Source organism: Amphiprion ocellaris, chromosome 19, assembly GCF_022539595.1.
Source record: "Amphiprion ocellaris isolate individual 3 ecotype Okinawa chromosome 19, ASM2253959v1, whole genome shotgun sequence".
In the NCBI taxonomy this organism is placed as follows: domain Eukaryota; kingdom Metazoa; phylum Chordata; class Actinopteri; family Pomacentridae; genus Amphiprion; species Amphiprion ocellaris.
Window position 1 is genome coordinate 33,155,588 of NC_072784.1, and position 19,646 is coordinate 33,175,233.

General features: G+C 41.0%; 1 protein-coding gene across 1 annotated transcript in view; it reads right to left on the bottom strand.

Annotated features, from left to right (window-relative positions):
* Positions 1 to 12,339, bottom strand: part of trpm4a (transient receptor potential cation channel, subfamily M, member 4a) — a 43,617-nt gene extending 31,278 nt beyond the window's left edge. The window contains exons 1-3 of the mRNA XM_055005122.1: positions 12,208 to 12,339; positions 3,682 to 3,743; positions 1,086 to 1,263 (exon numbers count right to left, since the gene is read on the bottom strand). Of these exons, the coding sequence (XP_054861097.1) occupies positions 1,086 to 1,263; positions 3,682 to 3,743; positions 12,208 to 12,276 (309 nt within the window). The 5' untranslated portion in view covers positions 12,277 to 12,339. The remainder of the gene's footprint in view (positions 1 to 1,085; positions 1,264 to 3,681; positions 3,744 to 12,207) is intronic.
* Between the last annotated feature and the right edge of the window lie 7,307 nt (positions 12,340 to 19,646).

Genomic DNA, 19,646 nt, shown 5'->3' on the forward strand with positions numbered 1-19,646 from the left:
TTCTATGTGTGTATTATGTGTGTTCTATGAGTGTTCTCTGTGTGTTCAATGTGTGTTCTCTGTGTGTTCTGTGTGTTCTACGTGTGTTCTCTGTGTTCTACGTCTGTGTTCTATGTGTGTTCTATGTGTTCTCTCTGTGTTTTATGTGTTCTATGAGTGTTCTATGTGTTCTCTGTGTGTTCTACGTCTGTGTTCTACGTGTGTTCTATGTGTGTTCTCTGTGTGTTTTATGTGTGTTCTATGAGTGCTCTCTGTGTGTTCTATGTGTGTTCTCTGTGTGTTCTACGTGTGTGTTCTACGTGTGTCCTATGTGTGTTCTATGTGTGTTCTGTGTTTTATGTGTTCTATGAGTGTTCTATGTGTGTTCTCTGTGTTCTACGTGTGTCCTACATGTGTTCTACGTGTGTTCTACGTGTGTGTTCTATGTGTGTTCTATGAGTGCTCTCTGTGTGTTCTATGTATGTTCTATGTGTGTTCTACGTCTGTGTTCTACGTGTGTTCTACGTCTGTGTTCTACGTGTGTTCTACATCTGTGTTCTATGTGTGTTTTACATGTGTGTTCTATGTGTGTTTCATGTGTGTTCTGAGTGTTGTCTGTGTTCTATGTGTGTTCTCTGTGTGTTCTCTGTGTGTTCTATGTGTGTTCTCTGTGTGTTTTATGTGTTCTATGAGTGTTCTGTGTGTTCTAGTCTGTGTTCTACGTGTGTTCTACGTGTGTTCTCTGTGATTTATGTGTGTTCTCTGAGTGTTCTCTGTGTTTTATGTGTGTTCTCTGTGTGTTCTACGTTTTCTACATGTGTTCTATGCGTGTGTTCTATGTGTATTCTACGTGTGTTTTCTATGTGTGTTCTCTGTGTGTTCTACGTGTGTTCTACGAGTGTTCTCTGTGTGTTCTATGAGTGTTCTATGTGTGTTCTCTGTGTGTTCTCTGTGTGTTCTATGTGTGTTCTATGTGTGTTCTCTGTGTGTTCTACGTGTGTGTTCTATGAGTGTTCTATGAGTATTCTATGAGTGTTCTATGTGTGTTCTCTGTGTGTTCTACGTGTGTGTCCTCTGTGTGTTCTTCTACCATCAGTATAACCCACGTTACTGTGTCTCCGTCCAGCTCCAGTGAACTCCAGCTCTCCGAAGGCATCGGTGGGACTCTCTGAGGAATGCTGTCTGCTGTCCCACTGGGTGACAATGGCGGCTCCAAAGAAATCCACGGTGGCCACGGAGTCGTGAGCGTCTCGGACGCCCCCACACTGACAGTATCCTCCATTACTGGAACACAGGAAGCCGTTACTCTGAGATAGCTGTTTGATGGAAGGATTCAAGTTTTACTCCATAAAGTCTTCTTGGTTTATCAAGAATAAAAACATCTCATTATCATGTTAATCTGAACCATTAAAAATATCTAGAAAGATTACAAACATTCATGCAACTTTTTAAAATATCCTCAACACTAGATCTGTGAAACAACAACCGTGACCCTGAACCCTGTGACTTCTGAAGGTGTAGAAACAGAAAGCGTCTCCATGACAACCGCTTAGAATAATCTATCTACTAGTACAGATTATCATCAGAAACACAAACCTACGGAAAACATCCATAGAACATTCACAGAACATTTATAGAACATTCACAGAACATTTATAGAAAGTTCACAAAACATTCATAAAACATTCACAGAACATTTACAAAACATTTATAAAACATTCACAGAACATTCACAGAACATTTATAGACATTCACAGAACATTTATAGAACATTCACAAAACATTTATAGAACATTCACAGAACATTTACAGAACATTCACAGAACATTCAATAAAACATTCATAAAACATTCACAGAACATTCCTAGAACAAACACGGCTGCTGATAACCAACGTGTGATTTAAATCTGACGGCATGTATGACTGCAGGAACGTTTAAAATGCTCTCTACAGATGTTCGGGGTGTTTATCCAGATGTGGCCTCAGCAGAACTTTTCCACATTTCAGTTCTTGACTAATCACGTCAGACTGAGGTTAATTTATGGAACACAGATCGCAGCGATGATCAGAAATCTGGAATACTGAGAGCTGAACAGGAAGTGAAAGTAAAAGAACCCGACTGTGACCCTCTGAGATGAAATTCTCCAGAACAGTGAAGTGTCTTCATGCCAGCAGCAGAACGGACAGATGGTCCAGAAGATAGAGGAGATAGAAGCTGAGGACAAGTCAGGACAAGAAGGAAAGTCTGAAGCCAAGATGTTCTGACCATCAGCAGCCTGAATGAAGACTTCATGGTGGGTTCACGACTCTGGAACACATCATCAGGAGCAGCTCTGGACCAGAGGAACCACTACCATGACCTGGTGCTGAAGGTCACTCCAGAAACCTTCTGCAGTGGAAGAGAAGAACCCAAGGCTGTCCTCAGGAGGAGCTAACACCTCCTCTGGTTAGAGAAACTGAACCTCTCAGAACAACAACACTAAGACCAGACCTGGAGCTGATCTCAGAGGACCAGAAGAACATGATGTACATCACAGGGACCAATAGGAAGAGGAGACACCTGAGAGTTGGAGCGCTACCTGGAGACAAACTGGGCTCAGATCCATCCTGGATGGATTCCCAGGTGAGGATGTCTGAGACCCTAAGACTCTGAAGACCTCCACAGAAGATCAGAGCTCCTCTATGAGTAGGAAATAAACGGTTCTATTCTAGTCCTTCAGATCATCAGTCCTCCGTTTTCCTTCTACCAGAGACTCCCCAGAAGACAGAAAACAAACCAGGAGCCCTTCATGTTTGGAACCTCGAATGATTTAACGCTCCTTTAGTCTGAGTTCTGTTACTGATGTGAAATTTAACAGATAAATATCTGCATGGAGTCTAAAACATCTAAAACATGTTGAAATAAGCTGCACATAGTTCTGATGAGAGCCTCATTTTAGGTCATTTCAGAAAACACATCATGACACCATTTAGTCTTTAAACCTGTGGATAGAAAATCTACTTTACAGATGTTCCCTAAACACCTCACCAGCAGCTCTAGACGCTGATAGAAACTCTGCAGGACAGGACGGCGTCCAGAACCACATAAAAAAGAGACAAATAAGAGTTCTAATGTCAGACTGACTACAAGAGAAACTGATCGATTTTATCGACTTGAATTGATTTCTATGAAAATATATTAAATATATTAAAATCACCAATATGAAGATCAATATTCTACAGTTTTTATTATTTCTTGTGATGCTGCAGCTGAACTGATGCAGTGGTGAGGACAGGAAACGTCTTCTGTTGTCCCAAAGCAGAGTCTGTCTGTCCACCTGTCTGTCTGTCCATCTGTCTCTCCACCTGTCTGTCTCTCCACCTGTCTGTCCACCTGTCTCTCCACCTGTCTGTCTCGCCACCTGTCTGTCTCTCTACCTGTCTGTCTGTCCACCTGTCTCTCCACCTGTCTGTCTCTCTACCTGTCTGTCTCTCTACCTGTCTGTCTGTCCACCTGTCTCTCCACCTGTCTGTCTCTCCTTTGGAATAATCAGCTATAAAGCCTTCATCTTTGGACCAACAGCTGAATATCTTGTTTTAAAAGCCAAACTGTGATGAGGAACATTAAATTAGAGAACATGATTAGAACTCTGATGATTAGAACTCTGATGATTAGAACTCTGATGATGAACTTCATGAATCCACAGCAGAAGAAGGGATTACCTGAAAGAGTCTTCAACAAAGGTGGTGCACACTCTCTTCTTGATGATCTTTGGAATCCAGCTCTGTTGAGGAGAAAACACCAAACCAGTCTGACGTGAAGTTTAGCGTTGAACTTTTAGGAACACTTTTAAAAAGCGTGTCTCCAGACTTTTAACCAAATATTCTCACATGAAACTCCAACTCCAACTACAGAAACACTTAATCTTTCACCGGTGCATCAGAGCTGTCAGTTATTTTCATAAACTGAAGTATTTTGTAATTTCATGAGCTGGAAAAGCATGTGTTTCTTTCTGCATGTGTTTTTAATTAAGCGTGTTGGTATGTAGCTGCCTCTCCCTGTGGCCTCGAGGCATTCTGCTTGGCGTGGTTCTTTATGCACCGTTTGTCTACATGAGGAGGAGAAGGATTGTACAGTTATAAAGAAGCTTCCCAGGACTTGTATCTACATGTGATAGATCTGCTAAAAACTGTAAAGTGAGTTTTCCAGTGTTGAGCTGCCAGAAACCAAAGAAGTACTACAGTTTTTCTCAGTGGCTTTGGTTCATTTCTCAGATCAGAACTGAAATTCTCTAAACTACTTGTTCAATCTTCACATCATTGTGTCTCTTGTTCACATCAAAAAGCAGTTTCTCATTTCTTTGAACAAGCTATAAATGCTTTGGTTCATCCATGCAAATGATTCTGTATAATTCTCTGCTGTTTCCTCCATTATCAGCTGCTTGTGTCCTGCTGATCTATATGTATTCTAATGGGTCTCTGTTGAATAGTCTCACCCCCCACAGCATTTAGGCATTAGTTCATCACATCAGTCTTTACATGCAGAATGGTTGAACAAGTTGTCAGAATATGTAAGGATATTTCTATACATTTCCATTAGACGTTTTTCTAAATCTAATGGTGCCAGGCCAGTGGGGCAGGAATGTAACCATGGCTGCTGCTGTCTCTGAGAATGGTGTGCTATGATTGGGCCATACAATACAGAGTGTTTTGTCATCTTTTTAGACCCTTTCTACAGGGATCTCATCCCTGAACAACAGAAGGGTCAGATTGGAGACGACTTGCCAAAGTTCATGATAGTTTGGGACAATGTCAGTTTCTATCGCTCCAACATTATCAGGCAATGGTTTGCCACCCACAACAGGATGCTGATGGAGTTCCTCTCACCCTACTCCCCATTCCTTAACACCATTGAGGAATTTTTCTGAACATGGAGATGGAAAGTATATGATTGCCAGCCACATACACAGATGATCCTTCTGAGTCTCCTAACCCTAACCCCTAACTCTACCCCTACCCCTACCCTTAACCCTTACCCTAACCCCAAAACCTAACCCTAACCCAAACAGGGGATCCAACCAACCTAGGAAAGGTACCAAAAATATAATTACCGAATAAAAGTCTAATCAGACAGATAAAAGATGAGGACCGGAGAGTACTGACGAACGTGCGACGGCCCGTTCCTTGCTTTTGATTCCCTACGCCAAACTGTCCTGTTTAGGATGGGGGGAGTCATCGAGATAGTAGTTCCTAACACCTAACCCTAACCCCTAACCCTAACACCTAACCCTAACCCTACCACAGCAGATGTGTGCAGAGGCTGGATAAGACTAAAAGATTCTTTCCACGCTGCATCGCAAGAGAAGATATTTGTGATGTGGGTTAGGTGAATCTTGTCCAGTCTCTTGGAATCAATCTCCCACATACACTAAGGTGGAACTTACAATTTACAATAGCTGTCATCAGAACTTTATCCATAGTTCAGTCAGTACATCCCTCCAGAGAACTGTCATAATGACAACATGACTCAGCAATCTGACTGTCCGATACACAAAGACACCAGGACTGGTCATTCTGATCCACTGACATGTTCACTGACACATATTTATTTCTGAGAGATGAACTAATGGTTTGGTAATCCATGGTGTTCTGCTATTTGTATGAATTGTTTTGAGAAATGCACTTCCTGTTCTGCAAATGTTGAGGATGATTTGAGAAATGTACCAAAGTGACTGAGAAAAACTGTAAACATCTGCCTCAACACCGATCGGCAAGAACATTAAAACCACCTGAAGGATCCTGAATCCTGCAGAAGTTCAGGTGAATGAAAGTAGAGTTTCCCAGCAGAACACTGGATTTAAACCGTTTGATTCACTTTGCCTGTCAGAGGTTCTCATTCAGAGACCATAAAGCAGCTCTGGTTTGCTGTAATCGTTTACATTTTTCAGAAATCCTATTTAGCTTCATACAGAAAATTCACACAATGATTTTTCTGTGAATTCATTTAAGGCTTCAGCAGAACCAACCAGACTTCCTTTAGTTCTTGAAGACATTTAATCTCTGAAACAATCTGATTCATTTAAATGTTTAAACTGCCTTCTAGGGTTGTCAAGGTTAACCGGTTTTACAATAACCACGATTATAAATAGATATTCGTCACATTTTTCACAACCACGATTATCCGTAGAAAAGCCTCGCGAGAGGTGCAATGCAAGAAGCGTGAGCTGCGCTGAGTGGAGAGAGTGGCTCCTTGGCCTGTGCGCGCGCTCCTGTCTAATCGGCATCACTGCGCGCGCACACACACACACACACACACACACACACACACACACACACACACACACACACACACAGAGAGAGAGAGAGAGAGAATTATATGATCAGTTATGACAGATTCTTTACTCGAAGTGTCCCTAATATTGTGGCCGCTGTGCGCAATGAGGTTGCCAAGATGGAACTGTCCGCCGCACGCGCGGTAACTGTCGGTTCCGAAGTCAGCGGTCCGGCGGCCGGGCCGCCCCGAGGACCCCCGTGCCCCGAGTTTCCTCCCGGAGCCAAAACAACCGGCGGGTCGGGAGCTCCGGTTACCTCCTGCGCTCCCGTTCCCCGCCCGTCGCAGCCGGGCTGCTTTCCTGCGTCCGCAGGCGAGGGGAAGGCGGCGGGCCGCGGCGGGTGGGGAACGGGAGCGCAGGAGGGAACCGGAGCTCCAGACCCGCCGGTTGTTTTGGCTCCGGAAGCCCGTGCCCTCCTCCGAAGATGCTGTCGGCCCGGTCCCCTCAGCAGGGAGTGTGGTCCGGGAAGCCCCGCTGCCCGCTGACAGTGGTAGTGGAGGAGACAGTAACCTCCAGGACAGGGAGGCTGTCTGTCTGCCTGGACCTCCTGTCAGACTCTAGAGTTTTCCCTGGGAAATGATCCGGGTGTTTTGATTAATTGTTGTAAAATTAGTGATGAATTGTTTATATAAACGTTTTAGTAAAAATAAATAAGACTCCCATTTATCCTTTTTTCTGTAGTTATATTGTCTAAAATTGTGGAGGATTATTTAAAGCTTAAAATGAAGTGTTTTTAGAATCTTTAAATGTATTCTTTTTATGTCTTTTTGTTTTGTTTGATTTACAAAGTAAACACTACGTTATCAACCATACATTAAATTGCAACATTCCATAATACATAAAAGTCTCAAAGAGGCACTTCACTAGAACCAATAAATACATATTGAACATAAATAAGTAGTAATTATACATCATTTACAAGATTCCCAGACTGAATAGTTGCTGTAATGTGCCTGCCAGTTTTTTTAAGCATATTTTTGTCTAAATTAAGGCAGTATTTGCTCATTTTTTTCCTACATCATATAAGCAGCAGCACTCATATATAAATAGAGCATTTAAATCAAATCCATGTGATCAGTATCGGTAATCGGCATTCAAGGATGATCGGTATCGGTGATCAGCAGCAAAAAACCTGATCGGCACATCCCTAATTATTATTAATATTATAGAGAAAACAGCACAGTTTTTAATGCCAATCTTATAATTTTATTTTGTTTTAATGATGGCAGCTAAAGAAGCCTTTAAGTTCCTCAAGTTAATGACTGTTTTGTAATGCAATTTGCACTTTTATTTACTACAAAGACGTGTTGGAACAATTTATTTTATTTTATAAGAACAGTAAATGTTTAAAAGTTTAAGTATTATTAAAGAGTTTATTTAAATACAAACACTGGGTTTTTTTCTTTCATAATGTCGATAATCGTGAATAATCATAAAATCGCAATATTTCCTTCCACAATAATCGTGGCTCAAAAAATTGAAATCGTGACAACCCTACTGCCTTCCTCTAGGGGGAACCTGAACCCTGACAGGAAGCAGATCTAGAGAAACCCAACAATACAGAAATAAACTGATATGAATATTGGGTGACTCTGAGACATCCTCCTTCTGAGTGAAGACATTCACCCGTTAAGAAGAAGATTCATTTCATTATGAGAAGAATCATCATGATTGTTTCTGCAGCCCTTCAACAGACTTTTTTTTTCTGCAACCAACTTTTCCTTCTCAGTGTTTCTGTCCTGATCTGTTCCTGTTGCAAACTCTGTCTTTTAAATAGAGTTATAAAAACCTCAGAGCATCAAAGAAAGGAGATCACAGAATGATGGTTTCATGAGAACTGCTGGGAAGAATTTCCTCTGATCACACTGAAAGGATTAAAGAAACAGCAAAGGATCAGCTGTTTGAAACAAGAGCTACAGTAGATTGAAGATGAAAGCGAAGAAAAGAATGAAAGAAATGTGTGGAATGAGCCGTGAGGGCTTCAGGTTGGAGCATGACAGAGGAGTTCACAGGAAACACCGACTGCAAGCTGGAATCAGTCAGTCAGTAATTAATCTGTGTACAAACTGAGCAGGACGTTTGTTTTCACATCTCAGAACGTTCTTTGGCTCCTTCAACCTAAAACTTGTTGCCACATGAAGCAGATGAAGACGAAACAGAACCGGACTGGTTGAACCAGTATGGTCACTGGGAGGATGTTTGCTTCAGATTCACAGCAACATTCTGCAGAAATGATCTGATGGAGCAGAAGAAAAAGCTTCAACAACAGCAGTAGAACCCATCCAGCATTCCTCTGCACCTTCAGAAGAAGCTTCTGTCAAAGAAGGAATTTTTCATTTGGTCTCATTTTTTGTCCAGTGACTTCTCTGGGTTTCACCAGACCTTTAATTTAAACTGAATTTGTGTCTCAGTAATAAAGAATGAAGAACATCACCACGATCAGCTGAAGACACAGACTAACCTGGATCTCAGTCAGCTTCTACAAACTACCAATGGGGTCATTTAACACCGATAGACTCCATGAAGGTCAAAAGAACAAGAGAAGAACCTCCTGCTACTCTCACTCCTTTGATGCAACAACAGAAACCTAATGGAGAGACTAGAGCCCCACTTTCCTGACCACCTGGTTAGATCCTCCACTGTAGATCCTCCTGGTTAGTTCCTCTACTGTAGATCCTCCTGGCTAGATCCTCCTGGTTAGTTCCTCCACCGTAGATCCTCCTGGTTAGTTCCTCCTGGTTAGTTCCTCCTGGTTAGATCCTCCTGGATAGATCCTCCAGTCTTCTACTGACTCAGTTCCCTGAGCTCCAGTGGTCCATGTTCTTAAGCTCTATCTTCTGACTCCACACTGCCCTCCAGTTGTCCTCCACCAAACCAACCAGTCATCAGCCTCCACTACGTTTTCTGACTGTAGTTTTAATAAGTCCATCCTTCTCCTGTCTGTCTTCTGATTCTGGGTCCAAACCTCAACCAGAACCTCACAATTATATTTGTTCCTTCAATGCATCGAATCCCAATAATCCCAATATTCCCAATAATCCCAATATTCCCAGTATTCACAATAATCCCAATAATCCCAATATTCCCAATAATCTCAATATTTTCAATATTCTCAATATTCCTAATAATCCCAATAATCTCCAGCAGCTGACTGTAAACTGTGTCCTGGCTGGTTTTCATTTTCAGTCATTTAAACCATAAATCCTGACATGTTAGCATGAAGACACAGTTTAATGTTGGGTTAGCGTCAGGGTTAGCTTTAGCTTTAGCTTCAGGTTTAGCTTCACGTTTAAGTTTAGCTTCAGGTTTAGCTTCAGGTTAGTTTAGGACAAAGGTTGGGTTAGCTTTAGCTTCAGGTTTAGCTTTAGCTTCAGGTTAGTTTAGGACAGTGGTTCTTAACCTGGGTTCGATCGAACCCTAGGGGTTCGGTGAGTCAGTCTCAGGGGTTCGACGGAGGTCAAGACACACCTGACTCATATGATGACACGCCCTGCTTGGCCATCACTGGCTGCAGGTGATCACGCTACATTGCTTGGCCAATCTGTGCTGCAGGGAATTTGGTGTGCTCAGTAATCGACTTGTGACTGTCGTGATGGTACGTCGTGTGACTTCTTTCATAATATTTTAATCCATACTAACTATGTTGAGCAAAAAAAGAAAGTGGTCGGATGAATATGTACAACATGGATTCACATGTGTAACGGAATGTGATGGGAGTCAGCGTCCTATCTGCATGATTTGCAATGCCAAGTTAAGCAATTCTACTCTAGCACCGGCAAAACTAAAGGAACACTTCCTTAAGCTGCATGGAGATGGGGAATACAAGAACACAAGTGATGTTAATGCAGGGTTCATTTTGTGCACCAGTAAAACATATAACTATGTCTTGAATTTGAAAAAAAACATATTTTATTTTTCAATAAAGAAGGGTTTGGTGAATGTGCATATGAAAGTGGTGGGGTTCAGTACCTCCAACAAGGTTAAGAACCACTAGTTTAGGACTAAGGTTGGTTTAGGTTTAGCTTCAGCTTCAGGTTTAGCTTCAGGTTTAGCTTTAGCTTTAGCTTCAGGTTAGGACTAAGGCTGGGTTATATTTAGCTTTAGCTTCAGGTTTAGCTTTAGCTTCAAGTTTAGCTTCAGGTTAGTTTAGGACTAAGGCTGGGTTAGCTTCAAGTTTAGCTTCAGGTTTAGCTTCAGGTTTAGCTTCAGCTTAGGACTAAGGCTGGTAGTCAGCAGTTAGAGTTAGGAGGAGAAAGATGAAGATAACTGAGATGTTTCTCCTCTGTCTTTGTTTTCTCACCACTCAGACATTTTTCACGCCACATGTTTAGTTCTGATGATAATTCTCCTAAAGGATGTGAAGAACCAGATCAACAGAACACAATCGTTTTACCTCCTGTGTTTTTCCTGCTGCATTCTAAGATGACAAATTAGAACAACAGCAGAGCAGATCTACCGGCTTCAACATGGAAACTGAGTCCACATTTAACGTCTGAAACCAGGACTGATGAGTTCAGCTGCTGTGAAACTGAATGAACTGAATAAACTGGAACCGGCCGTTTTAGTTCCTCCTATATGAGACTCAGATTATTCCAGAGAGCCGCTACCCAGCTCTGTTTGTTATCATGAAAACAGAGTTTAAAGCCGAACCCAGCCGGGAATAACAAGAATCACCCACAACAAACAGTCAGGAGGCCTGAAGGGTTTTCCAAGGAACGTAGCAGAAACCTTCAGCTTCACTGTGACGTCCACGTTTCAGACATCAGGACAGACGGCTGCTCATCGGACTGACCGAATCACCAACTCAGTTTATTTTCACCACTTTAATCATAAATGTGATTATTTTTGAGTGATTTTCCACTTTTTGATTTGCTAGACAACTGGATTAATATTAATCATTATTATAATTATTAATAATTAATATTTAACAAGCACTGATCTACATTCCTGTTCTTCATACCCGCGTACGCAACGTAGAGCTAGAACGGAGCGGAAGCTGGACTTCTACAGAGAATTGAAAGTTTGTTAGAGTCCAAACATTAAGGCTGATTCAACAGAAACATGCCAACAACATGTCAACAACATGCCAACCACATGTCAACAACATGCCAACATGTCAAAAACATGCCAACAACATGTCAGAAACATGTCAATAACATGCCAACAACATGCCAACAACATGTCAGAAACATGTCAACAACATATCAGAAACATGCCAACAACATGTCAGAAACATGTCAACAACATGCCAACAACATGTCAACAACATCGTTTTTAAACCTGGTTCAGGTAAACGTGTTTCACCTGAACCAGCAGCAGGTCACTGAGCTAACAGGATCATCGTAAGGATCTGGTTTATCATCCATCTTTCTCCGGGACTGCAGCCAATCACAGCGAACACCTGGACAGGTGAACTTAGACCTGCTCTGTGGACTGAAGGAGGAAAACACTGAGGTTCAAACCAGCTGCTTCTTCATCACGACTGTCTGTAGAATGTTTGAATCTATTCCTGAGACTAGTTTCAGGATTTTAACACGTTGAAGTCAGAATGAAGTCAGAAAGAGCTCAGTGACAAGAAACACCTGTTGTATTCTACTCTATTCTATGTTCTATTCTATTCTACTCTGTTCTATTCTACTCTGTTCTATTCTGTAACAGCTCGGCGTCTCCCTGAAAACAGCGGACTGTTGTTGACTGAAGGTTTCTGTCAGTTTTTTTTTTTTTTTTTTACTTCGCTCTGCTGCTTGCTTCTTTTCTTCCATATTTTCCTTCAGTTCATCTGAAGCTGAAATAAAAACCGACAGACTGAAGTTCTGGACCAGGCTCTGGTTCACGTGAAGCTCAGAGTCTCAACAGCAGCATCTGGAGAACCGACTCAAACCGAACAGTTCTGCCCTCCAGGACCCGGTTCTCCTACCTGGTCCTTCTCCTTCTTGCTGCCGGACTTTCCTCCTCCTCCGTCCCGGTCCTTGCTCAGCTCCGACATCCTGAGATACGCGTCTTCTACCCGGAGCTCCGAGCTGCTGCGTCCTGCGGCTCCTCCCACCCGGTCCACGGCCAGACCCGCCCCCGGAGGAGCCACCGACCCGCCCAGTGGTTCTCACTGCTGCTCTTTCTGGAGGTTCCATGTTCTCCCTGCTGGTTCTGACTGGGTTCTCCAGGTTCCTCCCACAGTCCACAGACCTGCTGAGGTTACCTGGTGGTTCTAAACATCTGTTGGTGTGAATGTGAGTCTGGTTGTCTGATGGACTGTTACCTGTCCAGGTGAACCTGTGATAGACTGATAGGTTCTATCAGGTTAAAGGTTCTAACAGGTTGAAGGCTCTAACAGATTAAAGGATCTAACAGGTTAAAGGTTCTAAGAGATTAAAGGTTCTACCAGATTAAAGTTTCTAAAAGGTTAAAGGTTCTAACATACTAAAGGTTCTCACAGATTAAAGGTTCTACCAGATTGAAGGTTCTAACAGATTAAAGGTTCTAACAGATTAAATGATCTAACAGGTTAAAGGATCTAACAGGTTAAAGGTTCTATCAGGTTAAAGGTTCTAATAGATTAAAGGTTCTAACAGGTCAAAGGTTCTATCAGGTTAAAGGTTCTAACACATTAAATAATTTAACAGATTTGAGGTTCTATCACGTTAAAGGTTCTAAAAGGTTACAGGACCTAACAGATTAAAGGATGTTCAGGTTAAAGGTTCTAACAGATTAAATGTTCTAACACATCAAAGGTTCGAACAGATTAAAGATTCTACCAGACTAAAGGTTCTAAAAGGTTAAAGGATCTAATAGATTAAAGGATGTTCAGGTTAAAGGTTCTAACAGGTTAAAGGTTTTAACAGATTAAAGGTTCTAACAGGTTAAAGGATCTAACAGATTAAACGATGTTGAGATTAAAGGATCTAACAGGTTGAAGGTTCTAACAGATTTAAGGTTCTAACAGGTTAAAGGATCTAACAGATTAAAGGATGTTGAGAATAAAGGTTCTAACAGGTTAAAGGTTCTAACAGATTAAAGGTTATACCAGATTAAAGGTTCTAAAAGGTTAAAGGTTCTAACAGATTAAAGGTTCTAACAGGTTAAAGGTTCTAACAGGTTAAAGGTTGTTCAGGTTAAAGGTTTGAACAGATTTAAGGTTCTAACAGATTAAAGGTTCTACCAGATTAAAGGTTCTGAAAGATTAAAGGTTCTAATAGGTTGAAGGCTCTAACAGATTAAAGGTTCTAACAGGTTAAAGGCTCAAACAGGTTAAAGGCTCTACCAGATTGAAGGTTCTAGCATACTAAAGGTTCTAACAGGTTAAAGGTTCTAACATATTAAAGGTTCTAACAGGTTAAAGGTTCTAACAGATTAAAGGTTCTACCAGATTAAAGGTTTTAAAAGATTAAAGGTTCCAATAGGTTGAAGGCTCTAACAGATTTAAGGTTCTGACAGGTCAAAGGCTCTGACAGATTAAAGGTTCTACCAGGTTAAAGGTTCTAACAGGTCTAAAGGCTCTGCCAGATTAAAGGTTCTAACATACTAAAGGTTCTAACAGGTTAAAGGCTCAAACAGGTTAAAGGCTCTACCAGATTGAAGGTTCTAGCATACTAAAGGTTCTAACAGGTTAAAGGTTCTAACATATTAAAGGTTCTAACAGGTTAAAGGTTCTAACAGATTAAAGGTTCTACCAGATTAAAGGTTTTAAAAGATTAAAGGTTCCAATAGGTTGAAGGCTCTAACAGATTTAAGGTTCTGACAGGTCAAAGGCTCTGACAGATTAAAGGTTCTACCAGGTTAAAGGTTCTAACAGGTCTAAAGGCTCTGCCACATTAAAGGTTCTAACATACCAAAGGTTCTAACAGGTTAAAGGTTCTAAAAGATTAAAGGTTCTAACAGATTAAAGGTTCTAAGATATTAAAGGTTCTAACAGGTTAAAGGTTCTAAAAGATTAAAGGATGTTCAGGTTAAAGGTTCGAACAGATTTAAGGTTCTAACAGGTTAAAGGTTCTACCAAATTAAAGGTTCTAAAAGATTAAAGGTTCTAATAGGTTGAAGGCTCTAACAGATTTAAGGTTCTGACAGGTCAAAGGCTCTAACAGATTAAATGTTCTACCAGATTAAAGGTTCTAACAGGTTAAATTCTCTACCAGATTAAAGGTTCTACCAGATTAAAGGTCCTACCAGATTAAAGGTCCTAACAGGTTAAAGGTTCTATCAGGTTAAAGTTCTAAAAGGTTAAAGGATCTAACAGATTAAAGGATGTTGCAATTAAAGGTTCTAACATACTAAAGGTTCTAACAGGTTAAAGGTTCTAAAAGATTTAAGGTTCTTACAGGTCAAAGGTTCTAACAGGTTAAAGGTTCTAACAGATAAAATGTTCTAACAGGTTAAAGGATCTAACAGATTAAACGATGTTGAGATTAAAGGATCTAACAGGTTGAAGGTTCTAACAGATTTAAGGTTCTAAAGGGTTAAAGGATCTAACAGATTAAAGGATGTTGAGAATAAAGGTTCTAACAGGTTAAAGGTTCTAACAGATTAAAGGTTCTACCAGATTAAAGGTTCTAAAAGGTTAAAGGTTCTAACAGGTTAAAGGTTCTAAAAGATTAAAGGTTCTAACAGGTTAAAGGGTCGAACAGGTTAAAGGATCTAACATGTTAAAGGATCTAACACATTAAAGGATCTAACAGATTAAAGGTTCTAACAGGTTAAAGGTCCTCACAGATTAAAGGTTCTACCATATTAAAGGTTCTAACAGGTTAAAGGTTCTGACAGATTGAAGGTTCTACCAGAATAAAGGTTCTAACAGATTAAAGGTTCTAACAGGTTGAAGGTTCTAACAGATTTAAGGTTCTAACAGATTAAAGATTCTACCAAACTAAAGGTTCTAACAGGTTAAAGATTCTTAAAGGTTAAAGCTTCTTACATATTAAAGGTTCTAACAGATTAAAGGTTCTAAAAGATTAAAGGTTCTAACAAATTAAAGGATCTAACAGATTAAAGCTTATAATAATTATAATCCTAACTGCAGCTGTGGAAGCTTTAAGTCGTATTTTAAATTGAACGAACTGTCATCAGTGTGGGTTCAGACCTGGGTACGTGAATGATGTTCTCCTGATCTGAGATCTTTCCGTGTTCTTGGTGTGTCTAAATGCATGTGCTTAGTTCCGTCTGCAGAACTCAGGCTGTATTATTATGTGGTTCTAAGCAGATCTCTGGGAATTAGAGCTGATTTAAATCAGATTCTGGCTGTTTAAAGGACCTGAATAGAGACTGATTCTGGTTTTTCACGGTGAAGTAATGAGATCCTGGAACGCCCTTCTCCTGTTCCAGCTCCTCTTTCTGGTAGAGGTGAAGAACATAAAGCAGCTCTAAAGCAGCTTCCTGCTGCATTATCTGGTGTTCAGCTGGTGTCAGATGACTGCAGCAGGAGGAGCTTTACTGATGGAGCTTCTTCTCTCTCCAGTCTGCTACAGCTTCTATCACCTGGTTGTACAGAAATGATAATCTGATGTCACCTTCAGTGTTACAGACAGAAACCCCTCCTGATGCTCCTGGTGACCAGACCAGAGGAACCAGGACCTCCTGCTGTTCTCTTCTACTAACCCAGGTCTGCTTCCTGCTGATCTGCTGGTTAAACATCTCTTCAACAAACCCGTCAGACTATTCCATCTGATCTCTGCTCCTCTTTCCTGCTGTCAGCATCAGCAGCTTCTGTTTCACACGTTCAGACCAAAGGAAAACATCTCCTCACTGTAGAAGACATCTACAAAAACATCTCCTCACTGTCCAGGTAGAAGTCCTCAGTTAGTCCCTAAAGCAGGAGGAACTCTGAATAATGATAATAATAATAATAATAATAATAATAATAATAATAATAATAATAATAATAATAATAATAATAATAATAATAAGTTTTATAATGAATCCAGCATCACAGGCCTTCAGAATAAAACAGGTTCCTGAGTGTTTGCTTTAGTTTAATCACAGCTGCTTTCCAGGATCAAAGTCGGTTCAGCAGATGAGCTCCGTGCACAGAGAAGGTTAACATGCATGCTGGTGTTATTTATTTAACAGAAGGAATAAAAATTCTCACAGGTTTCCACCAATGAATCCTTAAATCAGAGAAGCATCAAAGACAAATTGATCGGAGCTCTAAGGTGGAGAGGACAGGATGGACTTCATTAGTTTGAACTCTTTACATCAGAGTTCACCGTATCTAAAGCTCCTTATTGATCCTTCTGTGATTGATTCCTAATCGGTGACCTTTGACCTGTTCTGATCAGGTGAAGCTCAAAGATCATCCAGGATCAGTCCAGGATCAGTCCATATTCTCCTGCTTCAGGTTTGAGTCTCTGAGTCCAAGTCAGACATGAAACCAGTCATTAGGAACATTCAGACCAGTTTAACTCTGTAGAGACCTTAATGTTGTTTACAGCCCTGTGAGTGTATTTGTGTGTGTGTGTGTGTGTGTGTGTGTGTGTGTGTGTGTGTGTGTGTGTGTGTGTGTGTGCGCGTGTGCGTGTGTGTGTGTGTGTGTGTTCTTGCAGATTGTAGGTTACAGGCTGTACAGGAAACAGGATCTGGATAAGTCATGAAAACTGCTTCCTGTTTCATCCAACAATAACAACAGTTTGAGGTCATGTGACTCTCTGGAGGCAGAGCTACAAGCCAGCTCCATTAAACCTCCAGGAGCCGAACACACACACACACACACGCGCGCGCACACACACACACACACACACACACACACACACACACACACACACACACACACACACACACACACACACACACACACACACACACACACACACACACACACACGCAGTCACTTCAATCCGGTTCAGTGAATCTGAACTGATTCTTCAGTTCACCTTTAGTTTTGGTGCCATCAGCAGCTTTGAACTTCCACAACATCCAGGTTCTTCTACTAGATGTCCCAGGAGGTTCTTCTACTAGATGTTCCAGGAGGGTCTTCTACTAGATGTTCCAGGAGGATCTTCTACTAGATGTTCCAGGAGGTTCTTCTACTAGATGTTCCAGGAGGTTCTTCTAGTAGATGTTCCAGGAGAATTCTAAGGCTCTTCTAAAGTCTTTCTAGTAAATTGTGCTTGTATGCTGCAGTCAAGTCTGTGTTCATTCAGTTCAGTTTTATTTATATGTTGCCAACTACATGTCAGATTGCTTTCCAGAACCCAGATGAACCCCCAGATCAGCCCTAAGGAGACAGTGGCAAGAAAAACACCCTTTAAATGTGAAGAAATCTGGAGCAGAACCCGACTCTTTATGTCGGGGGACCCATCTGCTGCTGGCCGGACGGGTTGAGAGGGACAGAAGAGGAAGAGGGGTAGAGGTAGAGGGATAGAGGTAGAGGGATAGAGGTAGAGAGGTAGAGGTAGAGAGGTAGAGGTAGAGGGATGGGAGAAGAGGGGGGGACAAGGAACATATAAAACACAGCTGGATACATGTATGATCAGATAGATGATACATACAAAGTAGAAGCTAACATGTAAACTGATTCATAGTTTACTGTTATGATGTACGGCTCTAGCATAAATATACTACATATATAGCTGGCAGTAAAATTCAAACAGTAAGTAGATGAGCATATCCAGTATAGTGAGGGTGATGCAGAGTAGATTGATGGAAATGGGCAGCTGGAAGCAGTGGGCTGGAGGAAGGTCAGCAGCAGCATCCCACAGATGGAGATTAGGCCAGTTGGTGGGAGAACCACCACAGATCTGAAGCATCCAGCTCTGGGATCAGGGACACTCGGAGAAAGGACACAGGGAGAAACAGAGTGAGTGTAATGCAATAATGGTATATATACTGTATATTAAATATAATGGTAGATAGAGAAGGGCTCAGTGCATCCAGAGAGGTCCTCCAGCAGCCTAGGCCTGTAGCAGCAGAACTAGGGGCAGAACTAAGGGACGTCCAAGAGGAAGACTCCAGCTGACCCCCTCAGGGTCCCCCAGTCAGTCCTAACTATAAGATTTGTCAAAAAGGAAGGTTTTAAGCCTGGTCTTAAAATTAGAGAGGGTGTCCGCCTCCAGAACCCAAACTGGGAGCTGGTTCCACAGGAGAGGAGCTGATAACTGAAGGCTCTGCCTCCCATTCTACTTTTAGAAGAAATACACACACACACACACACACACACACACACACACACACACACACACACACACACACACACACACACACACTGAGAAATGAATACAGAAAAACCAGTGAATAAACGAGGAATTCTGGAAGCTCTGGTAAAATCCAGGTGAGACCAATGACAACAACAGGGAAGGATAAAGCAGATAAAACAGATCAAACAGATAAAACAGATCGAACAGATAAAACATCTGTTCATTGATCAGCTGGAATGCTATCAATCAGAACTTTACTGGAGCCACAGTCTACAATAAATCATGGACTCTTATTTTCTGAAGACACTTTGTTCTTCTCCCAGTCTACTCTACCCAACATGACGTGTCCTCTAGCACCCTCAGGCTGCCTCTCACCGCAACAGCACAACATTTCCCCACGTGTGTTCTTCTGTGAATCAGGAAATGAAGCTTCTGCTGTTCTAGGTGCTGTTTTAGTGTCAGATAACTGTAAGACAGAATCAACCAGAATGAACACATCAGTTAGAGCAGAACCAGAACCAGCTCTGATACCAGGAACCAGTCGATGAAAACACTTCCAGGATCCAGACCAGATCCATCTCTGGGCTACTGTCCATAATGAATGAATATTCAACATGCTGATAGATAAATATTACTGGTCTAAACTGACCACACACCCTCCTTAAATGAACCAGGTTTCATTAAACTGCAGTTAGACTGATAATAAGGAGATGTGGAACCGTCAGTTCTGCTGTTCAAATGGAGGAATCTCTATACTAATGGAATTATTGCTTTTTTCTAATCATTTAAATTTAAAAAACAAGGCGCATTCTCCGAATAAAGCCCCACGTATGACCAGAAACACGTCAGTAACTTTTCAGATTCATCCATTAAATGGAAATAATAAGTAAAACAATTAAACTAATACTTTTAAAAAAATATACAATGTTCTACTGTACTATACTATACTGTAATATACTATACTATACTGCAATATACTATACTATACTATACTATGATGTAATATACTATACTATACTATACTATACTATACTATACTATACTATACTATGCTGTAATATACTATACTATGCTGTAATATACTATACTATACTATAATATACTATACTATGCTGTAATATACTATACTATACTGTAATATACTATACTATGCTGTAATACACTATACTATACTGTACTATACCATACCATACCATGCTAAGCTACACTACACTACACTATACTATACTATACTGTA